Here is a 23,467-nt window from a genome sequence, read left to right as displayed (position 1 = left end):
ATAGAGGATAATTTTTTTCTTCAACCTGTAGCATGTCCTCTGTGTGCATGAGAAGGGCAGAGTTATCTGCAAATAGTAGCTCAAGAATGGGCTCTTGCTTGGCTTTTGTTCGGGCGAGAAGGTGATGGAGGTTGAAGATATTTCTGTCAGTGCTAAACCGAATATAGGTGCTCTCTGAGGTGGTCTTTTTCACTTCCCTTAGCGTCATGCTGAAAAAGGTGGCAAGAGTGTTGGTGCCAAAACATAACCTTGTTTCATGCCAGTATTGATGGGGAATGGGTCAGACAGGTCGCCGTTGTACTTAACCTGACCATTTCAGCCTTCATGGAGCTGCTACAGGTTTATGAGGAATTTCGGGGGACAGCCAAGTTTCGACAGAATGTTCCAGAGGCTGTTGCAGCTGTCTGTATCAAAGGGCTTGATCAGGTCAATGAACGCTGTGTACAGTACATAATAATAAAAAATAAATTGCACCAAGTTTATATATAAAAAAATAAATAAATTAGATCGGTAGTGCAAAAATCAAGGGGGGAAAATTCGTGAGGTAGTGTACGTAGGTTCATTGTCCATTCAGGTTTATTGTCCATCGAGGGGAAGAAGCTGTTTTTGACATGTTGCATGGGTCTCTTCAGGTTCCTGTACCACCACCTCAATGAGAAGAGGGTATGTCTTGGGTGATGGTCTTTGATGATGGATGCCGCCTTTTTGAGGCATCGCCTTTTGAAGTGTCCTCAGTGCAAGGGAGGACAGTGCCCATGGTGGAGCTGGCTGAGCTTGCAACTTCCAGCAGGTTTTTCCAATACAGTGGCCCCTCCATACCAGACAGAGATGCAGTCAGTCAGACTGCTGTCCATGGTACATCTGTAGAAATTTGCAAATGTCTTTGGTGACATACCAATTCTACTCAAGCACCTAATGAAATGTAGTGTTATCATGCCTTCTTTGTAACTGTGCAGAAAAGAATGCTGCCAGGTCCTGACAGAGAGGGTATACGGGCTTGGACTTTATTACTTTGAGTGTAGGAGACTGACAGCTGATGTTATAGAAGTATATAAAGTCATAAGGGGTACAGATAGGGTGAATGCACTCAGTCTTTTTTTTACCCCCAGAGCTGGAGAATCAAGAACGAGAGGGTATAGATTTAAGATGAGTAGAAAAATATAAGAAAACATAAGATACAATATTTTTTACACAAAGGGTGTTATCTATGTGGAATGATCTGTTAGAGGAAGTGGTTAGGGCAGATGCAATAACAATATTTAAAACACATTTGGACTGGTTATTTAGATCAGAGATGTTTAGAAGTTTATGGGTCGAATGTAGGCGTGGGTTTGGCTTGTACGGGGCATCTTGGCTGGCATGGGCCAGTTGGGCCAAAGAGTCTGTTTCTGTGCTCTAGAACTATTAAATAGTCTGACTATTTAAAACATCGAAAGGCTCATTGAAGGTACCTCTATCTAGTTTATCTAGAAAGTTCTACCTAGAAAGTCTTCAACCAGTGTGCTAAAGACAGCGAACTATGCAAGTACAAAAAGAAATCGTAATACTAAATAAATAATAAGTATTGAGAACGTAAGATGAAGAGTACTTAAAAGTGAGTTCATAGGTTCTGAGAACATTACAATGATGGGGTGAATAAAGTTGAGTGAAGTTATCTCCTCTGGTTCAAGAGCTGGATGATTGAGGGATAACTGTTTCTGAACCTGGTGGTGGTAGCAAGAAGAGAGCATATTCTTGGTGGTGGTGGGTCCTTTCAGGCAACAGCACCAAGTGTAGAGGCTTTACCCGTGATGGACTGGGCTGTATCCACTACTTTTCGTAGGATTTTCCATTCATGGGCGTTGGTGTTTCCATACCAGGCCATGATACAACTAGTCAATAATACTCTGTACCACACATCTATAGAAGTTTGTCAAAGTTTAGATGTCGTGCCGAATCTTTGCAAACTCCTGAGGAAGTAGAGGCACTGCTATGCTTTCTTTGAATTCCACTTGCATGCTAGGCCTAGGACACGTCCTTTGAGATAACTTCTTCTGCCTCTGCAATCAGATTTCTGAATGGACAATGAATCCACTCAATGCCCTTTTTCCGTTGCTTATTTAATTAAAAAAAATAAATATTTCTTATTGTAATTTATAGTTTTTTATTAGAGCAATGGACTGCTGCCGCAAAACAGCAAAATTCACTAAATGCCAGTGATAGTAAACCTGATTCTGATATTTCTGATTAACTCTGTAGTTAAGAATAGTCAGCCTATGGACAAGGTGTCATCTTTGCCTTCAGAGCTTAGTACTTGCATCATGTAATGGTTCAGGGGAGTAAGGAAATCGATGTTTCTATGTTTCTAGAACTGATTTGGTATCACCCAGGACAGGCCCTCTTCCCATCAGGAAGGAGGTACAGAAGCCACACTCAGGAACAGCATCTCCCCCTCTGCCATCTGATTTCTAAGTGGACATTAAACCCATGAACACTACCTCACTACTTTTTTTATTTCTATATTTGCACGACTTACTTTAATATAACTATTTAATATGCACATATATCCTTACTGTAATTCAGTTTTTTTCTGTATTTATCGTTGTACTGTTTCACAACATATGTCGGAGATATCAAACCTGATTCTGATTTCTTGCTACATTGAAGAAATGCAGCTCTAAGATTGCGGTGGAGATGCAGCGGCTGCATTTCTTGGAATAAGGTGAAGCTGACTATGTCTGGTGGAGGTCACAGTCTAAAGCAGTGAATGACAGTTGGTGCTTTCCCCGTGTATTCAGCATCAAGAATGACACAATTGCTCACAAAGGAGAGACATTGACACGAAAGAGGTAGCTGAAGAGATTGTGAAGGCATTGGTAAAGATCCTTCAAGAATCACTGGATTCTGGAATGGTTCTGGAGGATTGGAAAATTGCAAAAGGGAGAGAGGTAAAAGAAAGGAAATTATAGGCCAGTTATCCTAACTTCAGTGGTTGGGAAGATGTTACAGTCTATTATTAGGGGTGATGTTTCAAGGTACTTGGAAGCACATGATAAAGTAGGTCAAAGTCAGCATGGTTTCCTTCAGGGGAAATCTTGCCTGACAAACCTGTTGGATTTCTTTGAAGAAATAACAGGCAGGATTAGACAAAGGAGAGTCGGTGGATGTTGTTTATTTGGGTTTTCAGGAGTCCTTTGATAAGGTTCCACTCGTGAAACTGCTTAATAAGATGAGAGCCGGTGGTGTTACAGAAGCTATGCTAGCATGGATAGAAGATTGGCTGATTGGCAGGAGGCAAAGAGTGGGAATAAAGGGGGCCTTTTCTGGTTGGTTGCCAATGACTTAGTCATGTTCTGCAAGGATCGGTGTAGGGACCATTTCTTTTTACATTCTATGCCAATGATTCCGATGACAGAATTGATGGCTTTGTGGCCAAGTTTACGGGCAATACAAAGATAGGTGGAAGGGCAGGTAGTGTTGAGGAAGCAGGAAGTCTGCAGAAGGGTTTAAAATGGGCAAAAAAATGACAGGTAGAATATAATGTAGGGAAGTGTATGGTCATGCACTTTGGCAGAAAGAATAAGGGCATACCTTATACTTTATTGTCGCCAAACAATTGATACTAGAAACATACAATCATCATAGCGATCAACAGGAATTCTGTGTCCTGACGAAGGGTCTTGGCCTGAAACGTCGACTGTACCTCTTGCCTGGCCTGCTGCGTTCACCAGCAACTTTGATGTGTGTTGCTATCATCATAGCGATATTTGATTCTGCGCTTCCTGCTCCCTAGATTACAAATCGATAGTAAATATTAAAAAATTAAATTATAAATCATAATTAGAAAATAGTAAAATAGAAATTAAGGTAGTGCAAAAAAAACGAGATTCAGGTCTGGATATTTGGAGGGTACGGCCCAGATCCGGGTCAGGATCTGTTCAGCAGTCTTATCACAGTTGGTAAGAAGCTGTTCCCAAATCTGGCCATACTATTATCCTAGACTGTTTTCTCAACAGAGAGAAAATTCAGAAATCAGAGATGCAAAGGGACTTGGGAGTCCTTGTGCCGAATTCCCTAAAGGTTAGCTTGCAGGTTGAGTTGGCGGCGAGAAAGGCAAATGCAATGTTAGAATTAATTTTGAGAGGACTAGATTACAAGAGCAAGGATGTAATGCTGAGACTTTATAAAGCATTGGTCAGACCATACTCGGAGGATTATGAATAGTTTTGTGCCCCTTATGTAGAAAGGATGTTCTGGCTTTGGAGAGGGTCCAGAGAAGGTTTACAAGAAAGATCTCAGGAAAGAAAGGGTTAACATTTAAGGAGTGTTTGACAGCTTCGGGTCTGTACTTGCTGGAGTTTAGAAGAATGAGGGGGGATTTCATTGAAAACTTATTGTATGTTGTAAGGCCTCGATGGAGTGGATGTGGAGAGGGTGTTTTCTATAGTGCTGGAGTCTAGGGCCAGAGGGCACAGCCTCAGAGTAGAGGGACGTCCCTTCAGAACAGATGAGGAGGAATTTCTTTAGCCTGAGAGTGGTGAATCTATGGGTTCATTGCCACAGACAGCAATATAGAGGGTAAATGCAAGCAGGCTTTTTCCACTGACGTTGAGTGTGACTAGAACTAGACATCATGGGTTAAGGGTGAAAGGGAACCTTCTTCACTCAGAGGGTGGCAAGCTGCCAGCAAAAGTGATGAATGCAGGTTTAATTTCAACAGTTAAGACAAATTTGTATAGGTACATTACTGTGCATTGACGGAAAGAGTTTGGAGGGCTCTGGTCCCGGTGCAGGTCGATGGTACTAGGCAGAATAATAGTTTAGCACAATCTAAATGGGCCGAAGGGCTTGTTCCGGTGTGGTATTGTTCTCTGACTGTGACTATCGTATCTTGGAGATTGGAAGATCTTCAGACTTGTAAATATATTTTAAAGTACATTATTAATTATTCTTAGAGTAATACACATTAGATTTAAAAGAGTGGAGAGATGACAATAGATGTGCAGAGAGCCATTCGCGGAAAGATGCCATGCTCTGCCGCCATGTTGTTTGAGGTCTTGCTGCATGCAGGTGCGGGCTGAGAAGCTGTGAATAGAAATGGGCATTGTGCAGGCATCAGGATGGGGTGGTGGGGGGGGGGGAAGGAAACCTCATTGAAACCTATCAAAGATTGAAAGGCCTTGATAGAGTGGATGTGGAGAGGATGTTTCCTGTAGTGGGAGAGGTTATCACCAGAGGGCACAGTCACAGAATAGAGGGACTTTCATTTAGAACAAAGATGAGGAGGAATTTCTTTAGCCAAAGGGTGGTGAATCTGTGGAATGCATGGTCACAGACAGTCATTGGGCATATCTAAAGCAGAGGGTGATAAGTTATTGATTAGTTAGGACTTGAAAGGAGAAGGTAGGAGATTGAGCTTGAGAGGGAAATGGATCAGATCTGATGGAATGGCAGAGCACAGAATGGCCTAATTCTGCTCCTGTATCTTGTGGTCTTATGGTTAAAAAAAAATGCAATTTTTACACAGAAATTGACTAGCTGAGTATAAATACTGATCAATTGGTAAACTTACGTATGTTCAAATTCCTTATTGAAATAATTAATCACCAATCACAAATATAATACTGGTATTAATAGCCAATAGAATCCACATATTAAAGACCAATAACACTTCAGAATTAGACAAGTAAATATCGCGCTGGGATCCTTTGTTTGGATTCTTACCTTGTCTTCTGGGTATGCAAAATGACGGGAGGCCCCTGCTGTGTAAAGGAGAGTTATGCTCTTCGAAGAAACACACATACTAGAGTAACTCAGAAGGTCAGGCGACATCTAAGGAGAGAAATGCATAGTTGATGTTTTAGGCTGAGACCCATCCTTGGGATTGGGTTGTGGTAGAGATAGATAAATAAGAGGCATTTTTATGTGAGAGGGAAAGGTTAGGTTGACCTTTGAGTAGGTTAAATAAACATCAGGGGCTGCAGGGCCTATATTGTGCTATAATGTTCTATGTTTCAGTCTCCCATCCTCAACCTTACTGCGCCCCCCCACCCCACCAAACTAGTTTAAAACCACTCTGGTACCACGAGCAAATCTCTCAGCCAGGCCCCCCTCCAGTTTGGCTTTAAACTGTCTGTCTCATACATGTCACCTCTGCCGTAGAAGAAATCTCAATCCTAGCCTCCTGAACTAATTCTTCAGCCACACATTGATCTTCTGCATCCTTCTGTTCTAACTCTCACTGGGTATGTGGCCCAGCGAGCAATCTGGAGATTACTACCCCGGAGGTCCTGAATTTTAACTTTTTCCTATCTCCCCATGTTTTCTCTACACGACCTTGACCCCTTTCTATCTAGGTCATTTGTCCAATATGAATGATGCCCCTTGAGAATGTTCTGCTGCTGCTCAGAGACATTCTCAACCCTGGCACCATCCTAAAGTTTCCAGAACTCCACCCCTTCCAGCTATCAAGTCTCCAATCACTCAGTCCTGCCTGACTTTACCCTTCCCCAGTGTTGGATTATGATGTTTTGAATCCAAGGTTCTTCCAGAAGTCAAGAAAGAGGCATGAAACTTGCTGCTTCACAGTTGTTTTACTAAGCGCTAGCAGGACAAAGCAAATTGGTAAAGGTATGCAAGAACAAAAAGGAAAGGAAAAGAATAAAGATGGCAAGGCTATAAGCTGTGCCCTTCTTATAAGATATTCAAATTTATAAATGAGAGTTAACTAATCAATAGCCCTTACTCAAATAATGTGATTCCAGAGAGCTTTCCAGAATCATACAAATAACTGTAACCACTAGGGCAGCGGTCCCCAACCACCAGGCCGCAAAGCATGTGCTACCGGGCCGCGAGGAAACGATATGAGTCAGCTGCACCTTTCCTCATTCCCTGTCACGCACTGTTGAATTTGAACATAGGGTTGCCAGTTGTCCCGTATTTGCCAGGACATCCCATATATTGGGCTAAATTGGTTTGTCCCATATGGGACCGTCCTTGTCCCGTATTTCCCCCGCTAAGGTAGAGCGTTCCTATGAAACCTTTCGTGCCGAGATGGCGTAAAACGAAGAAGCAATTACCATTAATTTATATGGGAAAAATTTTTGAGCATTCCCAGACCCAAAAAATAACCTACTAAATCATACCAAATAACACATAGAACCTAAAATAACACTAACATATAGTAAAAGCAGGAATGACACAGCCTTTAAAGGCATCCGTTAGTCTTGCGAGACCATGGATCTGCGCCTGGAAAGTCTTCACTCTCCAAGGCGTAGGACTGCGCAAGGTTGTATGGAAGACCAGCAGTTGCCCATGCTGCAAGTCTCCCCTCTCCATGACACCGATGTTGTCCAAGGGAAGGGCATTAGGACCCATACAGCTTGGCACTAGTGTCGTCGCAGAGCAATGTGTGATTAAGTGCCTTGCTCAAGGACACAACACGTTCCCTTGGCTGTGGCTCGAACTCACGACCTTCAGGTTGCTAGTACAATGCCTTAACCACTTGGCCACATGCCCACAAATACACAGCCTATATAAAGTAGAAATAATGTATGTACAGTGTAGTTGGGAAGATTAAGCCAAAACCGATTTGTGTAAAAAAAATTGGCATATACACACCTGCGCACATCACACATGCGCACACAGGTGCCCGCGCAAGGCTTCATGGTTATGGTAGTCTTTCTCAGGGTAAACACAAGTGTCCCGTATTTGACTGCTACTTTTGTCCCTTATTTGGGAGTGAGAAAGTTGACAACCCCAACTGTAAAGGACATGTTGAGGTGAGTTTAACCCTACTTGAACACCCCCCCCCCGCCCCCAGTCGGCCGGTCCGCAAGAATACTGTCAATATTAAAATGGTCCGCGGTGCAAAGAAGCTTGGGGACCCCTGCACTAGGGGACAAACTGAACAACTAGGGAACATACTAAACAGTTACATATATATAAGTAGTTATATAAAATAGTAGGCATAAATTGTTATCTCACAGAAAATAGCAATTATATTGTCCAATCCAATACCACTGAGCCTCTGATGTCACAGTCATGACATCAGAGACCACCACGTCATAGGCCCCGAAGCTACAAGTAGTGATGCCACATGCCACACCCATGACATCACAGCCCCACCCCAAATCATGGGTTATGACATCATAGGCCCAGAAGTCACAGGTTATGATGTAATGTGGGTGGGTTATGATGGCATAGATTATGGTGTCATTGTCCCAGGGATGAAGAGATAGGAGCCACAGTATGTGGAACGAATGACAGAGAGATGCTCTTGTGCTGCTCAAGTTCAGGGCCAGCATTGGGAAGCGCTTCATGCAATCCTGGAGGATTCTCCCAAATTATTGTTGAGACTGGATGGAGAGGGATCAGATTTCGAGGTTGGCTTTGGTTTGGTTCCCTCTGAGGGATATAACTCCACGGGTTGTGGTTGGGTCAATGTAGGTAAAAATGAAAGCTGACTCATGGAATATTCAACGGTACATAATATGTTCAAAGAGATGAATGCTCTTGCTGTATTCCAGAGGTGAAGTGAAAAGAACAGTGATACATAAAGAAGCAAGGTTCACCAGGGCCTCTCAGACTGTTTCCTGGTTTCTGAGTATTTGCTGTTCAAAAATAATAATCTGGGTGTTCGTTATGGTGTGCGCATTTGGTCACATCAATATGGAATGTTTTCCGTTCAGACAGGGAATAGATGGATCCTTTTTCTGTAACCTGGGATTGGATCCTGGAAACAAAGTGAGTCAGCCTCTCCCCTCTTTCCCCCAGCTGAGACGAGGTCAGGGGAGCGAGTGTGGCAGGGAATTGCTGGTAGGCAGCCAGTAACTGGTCCCGTCAGTGGGCTTTCTGCGGTGAAACGGGGATTTTTAAAATTCCTCTACAATTTGCTTTTCCTTTGCAGAGGATCACTTCGTGTTACCTTTGAAGCCTACAGTAAACATTTACCAACATGACCAGCAGGACAATCGGATGGTGACTACTCAGGTACTGATCTAGCGAGTCAGGACACCTGCAATTTCAGTGTGAAGTGTTAGCTTCTCTGTTCCTCAAGTTCTTCAACATCCTTTTCTCTGTACTCTTTCAATCTTATTGACATCTTTCTTGTAGATAGGTCACCAAACTGCGAGAATAATTGAAAATTAGACCTCCCCGGTGTCTTATACAATTTACTGTAACATCCCAACTCCTATACTCGATACTTTAATTTATGAAGGCCAACGTACCAAGCACTTCTTTCAAGGAATTATGGTTTGTTCCCATGCTATGTCTAGTCTGTGGTCCTCGTCACTGGAAGGAGTTTCTTGTGATATGCGATGGTCAGTTGTTTCAGGCCTCCCACCTGCCAATCTCTATTTGTTCCCCCCGCCATCCCCACATTCTCCCCTCTTCCTGATTTTAGTTACTGTTCACAGGGACATCTGTAGTGACAATGTGTAGTTCCTCTTCCCCTGGGGTTCCTACCCTAGTAAGGGCGTCAAAGGTTACAGGGAGAATGTGGTTGAGAGGGAAAATAAATTAGTCTTGATCGAATGGTGTAGTAGACCTGATGGGCCAAATGGCCTAATTCTGCTGCTATGTCTTATAGTCTCATTGCTCATAGACTGCCACAATAAGACCACACTCAGACTGGAGGAGCAACACCTTGCACTCCAACCTGATGGCATGAACATTGATTTCTTGAACTTCTGATAATTGCCCCACCCCCTTTACCATTTCCCCCATTCCCTTTCACCTTATCTCCTTATCTGCCCATTACCTCCCTCCGGTGCTCTGCCCCTTCCCTTTCTTCCATAGTCTTCTCAGCTCTTCACTTCACTCCCTCCCTCTCTCCCGGTTTCACCTATCACCTGCCACCTTGTACTTCTTCCTCCCCTCCCCCACCTTCTTATGCTGACTCCTTGCCAGTCCTGAAGAAGGGTCTCGGCCCAAAATGTCGACTGTTTATTCCCATCCATAGATGCTGCCTGACCTGCTGAGTTCCTCCAGCAGATTGTATGTACGAGTCTTCTTGCTCCCTCCCCCATCAATGTTCACTGTTCACCCTCTGCTCATCTGTGGAAGGGGAATGCCTGTATTTAACTTCACCACATGAAAACTTGTCTGTGATAGCTACAACTCCTCACTCAAGCTAAACCAGTTTGCTGGGTTTGGCCCATACCCCTCTAAACCTTTCCAATCCTGTGTTCCTGCTGTTGTCTGTAAGGAGCTTGTACGTTCTCTTCGTGACCATGTGGGTTTCCTCCCGCAGTCCAAAGACATACTGGTTGGTAGGTAATTGTAAATTGTCCTATGATTAGCTGAGTTAAATTGGGTTACTGGGCGGTGTGGCTTGAAGGGTCGGAGGGACCTATTCTGTGCTGTATCTCAATAAATTAAATATAGGTAATCCAGGTTACCTATGGATTCCTCATTCCAAGACTCCCCTGAATTTAGTACGTTGTTGTGCCATTTCCGAAGGCAGTGAAAGAGGGGTGAGCACATGGTCGAAGAGTTGGGGAGCAGTGAGGGAACATTTCTGTCTATTTTAGACGCCAGCTGACATTGCTGTGGGCCAGGAGGCAAACAGGGACCACACCAAGTAATGATGTCAGATTCCCTTCTCTGAAGAATGTTGATTTTAATTTTTATTTAGAGATGCGTGTGGATAGTCAGAGGCTTTTTCCCAGGGTTGAAATGGCTAGCATGAGAGGGCACAGGTTTAAGGTGCTTGGGAGTAGGTACACAGGAGATGTCAGGGGTAAGTTTTTTTACACAGAGAGTGGTGAATGTGTGGAATGGGCTGCCAGCGATGGTGGTGGAGGCGGATACGATAGGGTCTTTTAAGAGACTCCTGGACAGGTATATGGAGCTTAGAAAGATAGAGGGCTGTGGGTAACCCTTGGTAATTTCTAAGGTAAGGTCATGTTCTGTACAACTTTGTGGGCCAAAGTGCCTGTATTGTGCCTTAGTTTTTCGATGTTTCTATGCACCATGGTAAACAGGCCCCGCCCTGCAGCCAATTACACCCACGTGACCAATTAACCTACTGAGTGGTGCGTCTTTGGATTGTGGGAGGAAACTGGAGCACCCGGAGGAACCCACACAGTCGTGGAGAGAACTTACAAACTCCTTTTAGACAGTGGTGAGAAATGAACCAGGATCACTGGCACTGTAGTGAAATTACTGATGAGCCTGATTGTCCTTCAAAATACACCAGTTTCTTGGGAAATTGTAATAGAATTATTAATAATAGTAATAACTTATCTGTAGAGTACATTTCGTAAAAATGATGTTTTTCAAAGTGCTTTACAATAAGATTGATAGGTACAGCACAGATAGGAGGTCTTTCAGAGCACCTCGTCCATGCCAGCCATGATAACTAGATACATAATTCCACTTACCCAGATTAGGCCCATATCCTTTGCCTTTCCTATTCAAGTATCTGTCCAATTGCCTTTAAAATGTTATAATTGCAACCACCGCCTCTGGCAGCTCATTCCATGTACCCTCTAACTTCTCTGTTAAGCAACTTGCCTTTGATCTTTTAATTTCTCCCCTCTCACCTTTAACCTGTACTCCGTAGTTGTAGGCCTCTTAGCTCTTCTCCTCGCCCGCCTATCGCTTCCCCCAGTGCCCTTCCTCCTCCTTGTTCTCTTCTCCTCCACCAGATTCTTCCTCCAGCCATTCGACTTACAGGTGGAACCTTTGAGCTTCTTACTTCATTCCCTCCCTCCACTCACCACCTGGCTTCACCTATCACCTTCTAGCTTGTCCTCTTAAAAATCTCTATGCCTCCCTCTCCCCCCCAGGCACGAACATAGATGTTGCATCCTATATGATACCTAAGCCAAGGCACATGATATGGGGAGCAAGCTGTTGCCCATGCAACAGGCTCTTCCCCCTCCACACAGTTGATGAAGCCAAAGGAACGACAGAGACTGATACAGTTTGGCACCAGCGACGTCACAGGATTTGCCAGACAGTGATGAACTCATGACTGCCTTAGAGAATCCACCTCCAGATTTTTCCTTGGGGTTTACCCTCGAAGTCTTCTTCCTGAGTGGGTGTAGCTGCAAGACGATGGAAGTTTGGGATCAGAGTTTTCCTTCTCCTAGATGAGCTGTCATTGACGGTTGAAGACCCCCATCTGCTGAGGTGACTGGTTTTGCCCCTTCTGTCAGTAGAATTGGTTCTGCTGGGCTGAGCAGCTAAGATGGATGTGAAGGATAGGAGCTGCACTTGGTTGTCAGAGGCTGTTTGAGACACATGCCATTGGGAGTATTTATCCCCACCACATCCTTCCTGTTGGACTAATGACCTTTGAATCTGAGAAGCCACACCTACCATGTAAATTCAGTTCATTCAATAGCCTGGATAGGGTTAATCAGGTTGGCGTTGAGGGACAGAATGTGGGGGAATTAGAGTCCGGATCGAAGGCCAGCGATCCCTGTGGACAGATGTCGAGAGGCTAACAAGAACAGCAAGGACACGAGCTGGTGACTGACATCCCACCCCAGATCGGCAGGTCCTGGGATCAGAAATTCGTTGAGGCAGGAGGCAGGAGGGCCGCTGACCCTCTTGGTCGTTTGGGGCCTCCAAACCCTAATGCACTCACAGGCTGGGCCCAGGACATTCTCGTGTTTAGAGATGCAGTGCAGAACAGGCCCTTGCGGCCCAACGAGCCACACCCTGCACCGCCCAGCAAACCACCAGTTTAACCCCAGCCTAATCACAGGACAATTTGCAATGACCTACTAACCGGTACGCTTTTGGACAGCGAGAGGAAACTGGAGCACTGGGATGAAACCCCGCGTTCACAAGGAGAGCGTGCAAACACCTTACAGACAGCACTGGAATGGATCTCTGTACTCCGGAACAGCCCGAGCTGTAATAGTGCTGTGCTAACTGTGGCAGCCAGCGGTGTTGATTGCCAACACATGTGACACATTTCACTGTATGCTTCGATGTTCCTGCTCCAGAGAAACCATTTCTACTGACAGGAGAAGGGGAGAGGTGAGTTACTAGCACCTTAAAACCAGTCGCTTCGAGCTCATCAGCCGTGGTTGGCAGCTTACCTAGGAGAAGGAAAATCTGATCTCAAAACTCTGCTGCCTTGTGGCTATACCCACGCATGGGTAGGCTTTGGGACTAAACCCCATGGAAAAAATTCAGAGATGGAGTCCCTAAGGCAGCCTGCATTGAGCTTAATGCTATCTGGCAACTGCTGCTACTGCTGGTGCCAAACTGTATTGATCTCTGCCGTTCCTTTGGATTCATCAGCTGCGTGGAGGGGGGGAGCCTGTTCATAGGCAACAGCTTATGCTACAGTGCTCTCCATATTGTACTGCCCTTGCTTGTGTATCACGTAGACAGCGAAGATGCCATATGTATATATGACCCTGACCAACGGAGGGCCTCATCACATTTCTGTGTCCTTTTGCTTGGCCACTGCCCCTTTCGTTCTCCTCTCTTGCACTGATGTCACCTCCAGTTCTGAACGGATTTCCCACCTAATGCACAGACTATATTTGAACCTACAGTATAAATTTGTAATCTCATTGTGCGGAATATGTTCACTTTGGTGGAGCATTGGCATTGACTGGTCTGGAGGTGACAAGGTTGGTGAGTGTTGCAGTGTAGATGGGTTGAAGGTGGATGCAGTCTGTGCCCTGAGGAGAGGAGACAAAAGACCAAGGCTTGTTTAGTATTCTGTGGGTCCTGTTCACTGCAGAATTGCTTGCTTTTGCCTGCTCTTACTGGTGACTGTTACCCTTCTTTTCTCTCTTGCAGAATATGGAAACTCTGTTTGAAAACGTGTTGGAGGACAATCCAGTTCATGTTCATCAGTTTCTCTTTGACACCGAGTCGGCCATGATGCAGCATCACGTCTTTGGTAAATGGTGGTATTGTTCTATCCTGTGATGAGCTATTTTCTGCTGTCCCTCCCCCATCACTACCTTCTTAATGGCATGAACATCAATTTCTCCAATTTCCAGTAATCTCTTCCTCTCCCCCCCCCCCCCACCTCTTTTTTCCCCATTCTCTATTCAGGTTCCCCTCTCATTCCTTCTCTTCTCCTCACCTGCCCATCGCCTCCTTCTATTTCCCTTTTTCTCATGGTCCAACGTCCTCTTCGATCAGATTCCTTCTTCAGACCTTTACCTCTTCCACCTGTCACCTCTCAGCTTTTCACTCCATTCCTCCCTCTCCCACCCACTCACCTTCCTCCTCACCTGGTCTCATCTATCATCTGCCAACTTGTTCCCCTTCTCCTGCTCCCACCTTCTTATTCTGGTTTCTTCCACTTTCCTTTCTAGTCCTGATGAAGGGTGTAAGCCTAAAACATCAACTGTTCATTCCCCTTCATGGAAGCTGCTGAACTTCCTGTGTTCTGCCAGCATTTTTTTGTATGTTGCTCAAGATCTTCAGCATCTGCAGAATCTCTTGTGTTTAAGGCTTCCCACCAACCAGGCTATGCTCTCTTTTTGTTTCTACCATTGGGCAGGTGGTACAGGAGCCTAAGGTCCCACACCACCAGGTTCAGGAACAGTTATTACCTCCCAACCATCGGGACTGTGAAGGAAGGAGGAAGATGTTAAAATCCCCCTTTCCCATTTTCCCCCTTCCTTTCCAATCCTAGTGAAGGGTGGGATTGGAAAGGAAGGGGGAAAATGGGAAAGGGGGATTTTAACATCTTCCTCCTTCCTTCACAGTCCCGATGAAGGATTTCAGCCCGAAACGTCGACTCCATAGTCGCTGCCTGGCCTACTGTGTTCCTCCAGAATTTTGTGTGTGTTGTTCTGGATTTTCTTGTGTTATGGCAACATATATTCATTTGTAAGGCCAGTGATGTTGTGGGGATGGAACTGGACTCTCTGATGGTGGTGTCTGAAAAGAGGATGCTGTCCAAGTTGCATGCCATCTTGGACAATGTCTCCCATCCACTACATAATGTACTGGTTGGGCACAGGAGTACATTCAGCCGGAGACTCATTCCACCGAGATGCAACACAGAGCGTCATAGGAAGTCATTCCTGCCTGTGGCCATCGGCCATCAAACTCCTCCCTTGGAGGGTCAGACACCCTGAGCCAATAGGCTGGTCCTGGACTTATTTCCTGGCATATTTTACATATTACTATTTAACTATTTATGGTTTTATTACTATTTAATTATTTATGGTGCAACTGTAACGAAAACCAATTTCCCCCCGGATCAATAAAGTATGACTATGACTATATGTACTTTGATAATAAATTTACTTTGAACTTTCCCCTAAAAATGACAGCACAAGTAGATAGGGTGGTGAGGAAAGCATGCGAGATGCTTGCTTTAAATAGTTGGGGCACAGGGCAGGACAGGTCCAAGGGGCCGAGTGGACTCTTATTCCTTGCCTGTATATTTGCCTGTGTCTGGGAACCTGAGGCAAGGTTCGGCTCAGTGCCAGGAGGTGAGTTGGGCTTGGTGTCTCTAGCTGGGAGCCCATGCTGAGAAGCAGTACTGGTGTATGATAGGCTCTTGTCACTGCTACAGATTCCAGTGAAGAGGAGGGCACCTACGATGATGAAGATGGATCCAACGGCGACAGTGACCAGAGATACCCGGATACCTTCTGCGGATTGCGGAGAAGTTTCCTGTGCGATCCTCCGCTGCAGCCAACAGGGCTGAAAAGCTTCCCCGATCCAAAGGGATCCAGTTTGTACAGAGGCTCAGCTGAGGTGGGTAAATCTGGGGTCCAGCTGTGCACAGTACCCAAAGGGATTGCCCACCTGTATCGAGGCTGAGGGTTTGGGTCACTGCCGATTGCAGTGAGATCATGGTCTCGACCTTTGTTCAAGAGATATGGGCTGAGCCAGCATTTAATTGTCCCTACTTGGTTGCCCTTAAGAAGCTGGTACTGAGCTGCCTTTTCTCAACCACTGTGGTCTTTGAGGTGATCATGCATTGTGAACGTGCTATGTTGGCAATGGAATGTGTGCTGCCCTCACCTCACCTTTGGCCTTTTATTTATTTGTTTAGAAATACAGCTTGGAACAGGCCCGACTGGCTCTTTGAGCTGCATCACCAGCAACTCACATATTTAACCCAAGCCTAATTACAGGGCAATTTATAATGACCAGTTGACCTTCTAACTGGTACATCTTTGGACTGTGTGTGGAAACCAGAGCACCCAGAGGAAACCCACGTATTCACGGGGAGGGACATGCAAACTCCTTCACAGATGACATTGGAATTGAACTCTGAATTCCAACGCCCCGAGCTGTAACAGCGTTGTGCTAACAGCTATGCCAACACAAATGATGCATTTTACTGTACGATCAATGTACGTGATAAATAAATCTGAATCTGATTAAGTACTATGATCTTTAAGATTAGCTTAATTTGTCACATGTACATTGAAACTTGTAGGGAAATGCGTTGTTTGCATCAACAACTAACACAGTCCAAGGATGTGCTTGGGGGGTGGGGAATAGCCCATATTAGTCACCTCACTTCTGGTGCCAACATAGCATGCCCACAAATTACTGCCCCTAATCCTTTCATCTTGGGAATGTGGGAGGAAACTGGAGCACCCGGAGGAAACCCACGCGGTCACTGAGAGAATGTACAGTAGAAAATCCTATCAGACAGTGGTGGGAATTGAAACCCAGTCGCTAGTTCAGTAACGTATTGCACTAACCACCACACCATGTCTGGGACATAACCACATTGCTGTTGGGGAGGTTGTTCCAGGATTTTAACCCAGCGACAGTGAAGAAACAGTGTTGTATTTCCAAGTCAGGATGATGGTGGCTCGGAGGGCCAATGCTGATCTGTCCCACTGTACCCTTTCTGACCTGAACCAGTATTAGTCCTTTGTCCCACCCTGGGCCTGTGTCTCAGAGAATGAATCTCAGGGATGTACAGTAGATTCTGACTAATTGGGACAGATCAGGAGCTGTATATTTTGGCCCAATTAAGTGGTTGCCCCAGTTAGCTGAAGTTTTATGGAAATAGTTAAAAAGGTATAGAACAGACAAATTACCATTTAACAGAGTACAAATTAGGTACAGTGGATTCCAGTTAATTGGGCCACTGGCTAATCAGGGCAGTGTTTATTTAGGACAACTCTTAAAAAAATGAAAATTAAATTGAGGGAAAAAGCTGAGATTCTCTTCATTTATTTGGGACACTTTTCTGTTCAATTGGGACAGGAGACTTGCAGAACCATTTCTAACTAGCAGCAGTTGTGTGCACTTGTGAGGCCATTTGACACTACACCGTGCTTAGAGTGAACACTTTCTGAATACGTTAGTTGCTTATGCCTGCATTATGTTATCCATTTGGGCCGACGGATGTTGATTAGAAAAAGCAGTGATTTTTGATCATTTTGGTTTTTATTTTGACAGGTAATGAAGGCAGTCTGTTATCTGCACTCGGTGTCAGCGCTAATTTTGTTCATTTACAGCCATCAAAAGAACACGGTTGTGATTAATTCTTCCATCTATAACTATTAGAACTGATACACAGTTTTATAATACTGTAGAAGTATTGGTAATGTTCTAATTTGTTCTGTTTTTAATTTAAATTGTTGTTACTCGGTTAAAATGTAGTTTGTCTATGTATGCCTTTTAACTTTGGCTAATGAGGACAGTTACTTAATTGGGCCCAAATCTACTGGTGCCAATGTGTCCCAATTAACCGGAAGCCACTGTATTTCATGAAAGGCACTAGTACTTCTACAGGACGATAAAACTGTGTACTACTTCCTAATAGGTATTGACAGAGGAATTCGACTGTGCGCTGTCTTGTTCTTTTGATTGACTATAAATGAACAAAATTAGTGCAGGCACCTCGTGCAGATAATGGACATAAAATATTTTTAATGACGTCCTCCAAATCTTCATTTGCATTGTAACATTCCAGATGATTGTTGATACCTTCAAATTCTTAGTTCCTAATTTTTTGAAGTAGTGAAGTAATTTCATTTTTACTCTCAGCTGTTTCTTGCCTGAATGCTTGAAACCATAGTGAGCAAAACGGTCCTGAATTGCCTTATTGCTTATTTCTCGCCAACTATCAGCAATAAAAATCACTACTTTTTTTTAAACCACAAACACATACAACTGACACTAATTAAAAACTGTTCACTCTGAGCACAGCGTAGTATCTAACAGCCACACAGGTGCATGTGACTGACACTAGTTAGAAACTGTTCGGCAACAGTCTCCTGTCCCAATTAAGTGCCATAGTGTCCCAAATAAATTAAGGATATCCCATCAAAGTTGCTGGTGAACGCAGCAGGCCAGGCAGCATCTGTAGGAAGAGGTGCAGTCGACGTTTCAGACCGAGACCCTTCGTCAGGACTAACTGAAGGAAGTTAGTTAGTCCTGACGAAGGGTCTCGGCCTGAAACGTCGACTGCACCTCTTCCTACAGATGCTGCCTGGCCTGCTGCGTTCACCAGCAACTTTGATGTGTGTTGCTTGAACTTCCAGCATCTGCAGAATTCCTGTTGTTTAAGGATATCCCAGCTGTGTTTTGATTAGTTTTTGTTCTTTAAGAGTTGTCCTAAATAGATGGCTGGCTCAATTAAGTGGAATCCATTTTATATGGTGACATAGGTTCTTTGATAATAAATTTACTTTGTGTCTATCCCAGTGACAATCCTCCCCAGACTGTTCCAGTGTGGGTAGTGCATGGTGTGTAAATGGTAACATCATCAATTTACGGTACCTTTAATACTGTAGTGTAGTAATTAGTGCAATGCTTTACAGCGCTAGCAACCTGGGTTCAATTCCTGTCGCTGTCTGTAGAGAGTTTGTACCTTCTCCCCATACTGCATGGGTTTCCTGCAGGAGCGCCAGTTTCCTTTGTCCATTCGTGGGCATGCTATGGTGATGATAATCGTGGGCTGTTCCTAGCACAATCAACACATTTCACTGGGCATGTGCTAATCTTAATTCTTTAATTGTGATGTGTCTTGAAGGAAGCAGAAAGGATTGGTCAGGAGCTGGTTAATGAAGAAGAGCAGGCGAAGAGGAAGGCTGAGAAACGGAGACTTAAGAAGAAGGTAATTGTCTGACCTGAATGACTTTGTAGCATGCAGGGTTAATGGCAGGATTCTCAGCGGCGTGCGGGAACACAGGGATCTTGGGATTTACGTCCATGGATCCCTTAAAGTTGTTGTACAAGTTGACAGGGTGGTTAAGAAGGTTGATAATATGTGGGCCTTCATTAGTTGGAGGATTGAGTTCAAGAGCCACGGGGTAATGTTGCAACTCTATAAAGCACTGGTTAGACCACACTTGGAATATTGTGTTCAGTTCTGATCGTCTATTTATAGGAAGGATATAGAAGCTGTAGAGAGGGTGCAGAGAAGATCTACCAGGATGCTGTCTGGAATTGAGAGCATGTCTTATGAGGATAGGCTGAACAAGCTAGGATTTTTCTCTTTGGAACAAAGGAAGATGAGAGGTGACTTGAAAAAGATTTTTTCCCCCAGGTGGCTACAAAGGGTCATAATTTTAAGGTAATTGGAGGTAAGTATAGTGGGGGGTGTCAGAGGTAATATTTTTACAGAGCGGAGCACGCATGGAACGCATTGCCAGGGGTGGTGGTAGAGGCAGATACATTGGGGACATTTAAGATACTCTTAGATAGGCACATGGATGATAGAAAAAGGAGGGAAGGAGGGCTATGTGGGAGGGAAGGGTTAGATTGATCTTGAGTAGGTTAACAGGTAGTCACAATATCATGGGCTGAAGGGCCTGTACTGTGTGTACTGTTCAACGTTCTATATTCTTAACTCAAGGTATAGTTTAAAACTCGATATAGATTTAGGGCAAGGGGAAAGCAGTTTAGAGGAAATCCAAGGGGGATCTTCATCATGCAGAGGGTGATGAGTACAAGGAATGTTCTGCCTGAGGGTGGTGAGGTAGTCACCTTACAACCTTATCCTTTAATCTCTTTTTGAGTTATGGAGGACAGCATGTGTATAAATGTCTCTCTCCAGCAGACTTCATCATGATCATCCTGACTCCAGTATTTCTACTATTCTTTAATGTTTCTTAATGGTACACATGATTTTTTTTTCGTGTTCTATCGCTGAGCAGCAGTGAACCATCTGATTGGCCTATCAGAGTTCTCTTTGGGAATGAGCTGACTTGATCAGCATTTCTGATCTGGCTATTGTTCACGATTGCACTTAATAAAAAAAAAGTCAGTGACGTCCGTAAGAGCACTTGAATCTCTGGCGTCACTGGTAGAACATGGGATTAGTACGGATGGTGCCCTCTGGTCGGCATGGACATGGTGGACCGAGTAGCCATCCTTCCATGCTCTATGACTGTATGGATCTGCCTCCATGACTGTCGCCCAGTAGCACACTCATCCATAGTGATGAAGTGTTTTGAGAGTCTGGTGTTGAAGCATATCAGCTCCTATCCGAGTGGCACCTTGAATCCACTCCAATTTGCCCACCGAAGCAACAGGTCCACCGCAGATGCTGTCTCATTGGCTCTTCATGCAATCCTGGAACATCTGAACAGTTAAAGATGCATATATCGGGATGCTTTTTGTCGATTACAGATCAGCACTTAGTGACCATCATCCCCTCAAAGCCAATCAGTGAGGCCCAAGACCAGGTTCTCAGCACCCCCTCATGCACTTAGATTCTGGATTTCCTCACTTGTAGACCCCAGTCAGTCCAGACTGGCAAAAGCATCTCCTCCATAATCTACATCAGCACAGGTGATGTAGGCTGTGGGTTAGCTCCCTGCTGTACTCACTATACACCCTGTGGCTAAGTACAGCTCCAACACCATTTACAAGTTTGCTGATGACACTGCTATTGTGGGCAGTACCAAAGGTGGTGATAAATCAGCATACAGGAGAGAGAATGAAAATTTGGCTGAATGGTGTCATAACAACAACCTCTCACTCAATGTCAGTAAGACCAAGGAACTGATTGTAGACTTCGGGAGAGGGAAACCAGAGGTTCATGAGCCAGTAATCATTGAATTGACTTTATTACTCAGATCCTTCATATACATGAGTAAAAATCTTTACGTTACGTCTTTGTCTAAATGTGCAATTTATAGTAATTTATAATAGTGTTCTCAGTGGTCCCCAACCAAAGCATGTGCTACCGGGCCGCGAGGAAACGATGTGATTTGGTGATATGAAACGATATGAGTCAGCTGCACCTTTCCTCATTCCTTGTCATGCACGGTTGAACACCCCTACCCCCCTACCCCCCTACCCCCCTGGCTGGTCTGCAAGAATATTGTCAATATTAAACCGGTCCGCGGTGCAGAAAGGGTTGGGGACCCCTGCTCTACAGGGCAGTCAATATAACATAGAAATATAGTTGTATCAGCATGAAGTAATCAGTCTGATGGCCTGGTGGAAGAAGCTGGCCCAGAGCCTGTTGGTCCTGGCTTTTAAGCTGCGGTACCATTTCCTGGATGGTAGCAGCTAGAACAGTTTGTGGTTGGGGTAACTTGGGTCCCCAATGATCACTCAGGCCCTTTTTACACACCTGTCTTTGTAAATGTCCTGAATAGTGAGAAGTTCACATCTACAGATGCGCTGGGCTGTCTGCACCACTCTCTGCAGAGTCCTGCGATTAAGGGAGGTACAGTTCCTATACCAGGCAGTGATGCAGCCAGTCAGGATGCTCCCAGTTGTGCCCCCATAGAAAGTTCTTAGAATTTGGGGGCCCATACCAAACTTCTTCAACCGTCTGAGGTGAAAGAGGTGCTGTTTGGCTTTTTTCACCACACAGCCGGTACATACAGATGACATGAGATCCTCGGTATGTGGATGCCAAGGAACTTAAAGCTGTCCACCCCCTCAACCCCAGATCCATTAATGTCAATAGGGGTTAGTCTGTCTCCATTCCTCCTGTAGTCCACAACCAGCTCCTTCGTTTTTGCAACATTGAGGAAAAGGTTGTTTTCTTGACACCACTGTGTCAGGGTGATGAATTCTCTTCTGTAGGTTGCCTCATTATTATTTGAGATTAAGCCAATCAGTGTAGTATCATCAGCAAATTTAATTAGCAGATTGGAGCTGTGGGTGGCAACACAATCATGGGTAGACAGAGAGTAAAGGAGGGGGTTTAGGACACAGCCCTGAGGGGCAGAGGTGAAGGAGCCCACTCTTACCACTTGCCAGCGATCTGACAGGAAGTCCAGGATCCAGCTACACAAGGCAGGGTGAAGGCCGAGGTCCCTGTGCTTCTTGTCGAGCCTGGAGGGAATTATGATTTTGAATGCTGAACTGTAGTCCAAGAACAGCATTCTCACTTAAGCGTCCTTCTCCGGAGGATTTGAGGTGGAGAGGGTCAGTAACTTTAAATTCCTGGGTGTCACTGTCTCAGAGGACCTGACCTGGATACATCATATAAATATAATTGCGAAGAAAGCACGACAGCACTTTTACTTCCTCAGGAGTCTGTGGAGATACGGCATGTCTTCAAAAAATCTTGACAATCTTCTAGATATTTGATAGAAAGTGTACTGACTGGCTGCATTACGGCCTGGTATGGGAACACTAATGCCTTTGAGCAGAAAATCCTACAAAAGATAGTGGATTTGGTCCAGTACCTCATGGGTAAAGCCCTCCCAGCTATTGTGCACATATATATGAAACGCTGTCATAGAACAGCAGCATCCATTATCAGAGATCCTCAGCATCCAGGCCATGTTCTTTTCTCGCTGTTACCATCAGGTAAAAGATACAATTGCCTCAGGGCTCGCACCACCAGATTGGAGAACAGTTACTACCCCTCAACCGTCAGGCTCTTCAACAAAAGAGGATAACTACGCTCATCTGTTGAGATGTTCCCACAGCTAATGAGATCATTTAAGGTCCTTTTATCGTGTTATTTCATGCCCTCGTTGTTTATTGCTATTATTTTACATCTGCATTTGCACAATTTGTTGTCTTCTATGCTCTTTCATTGATCCTTACAGTTACTATTCTATAGATTTGCCAAGTATGCCCACAGGAAAATGAATCTCAGGGTTGTATGTGGTGACATGTATGTATTCTGATAATAAATTTTATTTTGACTTTGAATTTGATCTCACTCTGATCAACATCCAAGGGACATCGTGTTCTATTTCCAAATCCTAGCTCAGTTGCTTCGGGAGAGGTGGGAGCCTACCGGATACTGAACGGCCTGGATAGAGTGGACATGGAGAGCATATTTCCTATAATGGGAAAGCCTAGGACCAGAGCGTACAGCCTCAGAATAAAGGAACATCTGTTTAGAACAGAGATGAGGAGCAATTTCTTCAGAGTGCGATGAATCTGTGGAATTGGTTCCTATGAGGATTGTAGTGGTGGTATCGTTGGATATATTTAAAGTCTTAAATAGGTATTTATTTATTTACTTATTGATACCACACGGGATAGATCCTTCCAGCCCATGAGCAGTCCCACCGAGCAACCCATGTTTTTAATCCACACCAGGGCTGCGTGAAAAGAGCTACTTTTTAATCAAGGCAGCGATCGA

General features: G+C 44.5%; 1 protein-coding gene and 1 long non-coding RNA gene across 8 annotated transcripts in view; one reads left to right on the top strand and one right to left on the bottom strand.

Annotated features, from left to right (window-relative positions):
• Positions 1–23,467, top strand: part of LOC140196898 (tetratricopeptide repeat protein 31-like) — a 63,861-nt gene that overhangs the window by 12,151 nt on the left and 28,243 nt on the right. For all 7 annotated transcript variants that reach the window (XM_072256820.1, XM_072256819.1, XM_072256818.1 and 4 more), the window contains 4 exons: positions 8,888–8,970; positions 13,756–13,858; positions 15,497–15,681; positions 18,932–19,015. In XM_072256820.1, coding sequence (XP_072112921.1) covers positions 8,888–8,970; positions 13,756–13,858; positions 15,497–15,681; positions 18,932–19,015 — 455 coding nt within the window. The remainder of the gene's footprint in view (positions 1–8,887; positions 8,971–13,755; positions 13,859–15,496; positions 15,682–18,931; positions 19,016–23,467) is intronic.
• Positions 3,499–23,467, bottom strand: part of LOC140196899 (uncharacterized) — a 54,846-nt gene continuing 34,877 nt past the window's right edge. Inside the window, exons 2-3 of the long non-coding RNA XR_011885830.1 lie at positions 5,704–5,811; positions 3,499–3,768 (exon numbers count right to left, since the gene is read on the bottom strand). This is a non-coding gene — a long non-coding RNA (uncharacterized lncRNA). The remainder of the gene's footprint in view (positions 3,769–5,703; positions 5,812–23,467) is intronic.

The sequence above is a fragment of the Mobula birostris genome, chromosome 4 (assembly GCF_030028105.1).
Source record: "Mobula birostris isolate sMobBir1 chromosome 4, sMobBir1.hap1, whole genome shotgun sequence".
Lineage (NCBI taxonomy): Eukaryota > Metazoa > Chordata > Chondrichthyes > Myliobatiformes > Myliobatidae > Mobula > Mobula birostris.
Note: the sequence above shows the minus strand (reverse complement) of the source record. Positions and strands in the feature narration are given on the sequence as shown.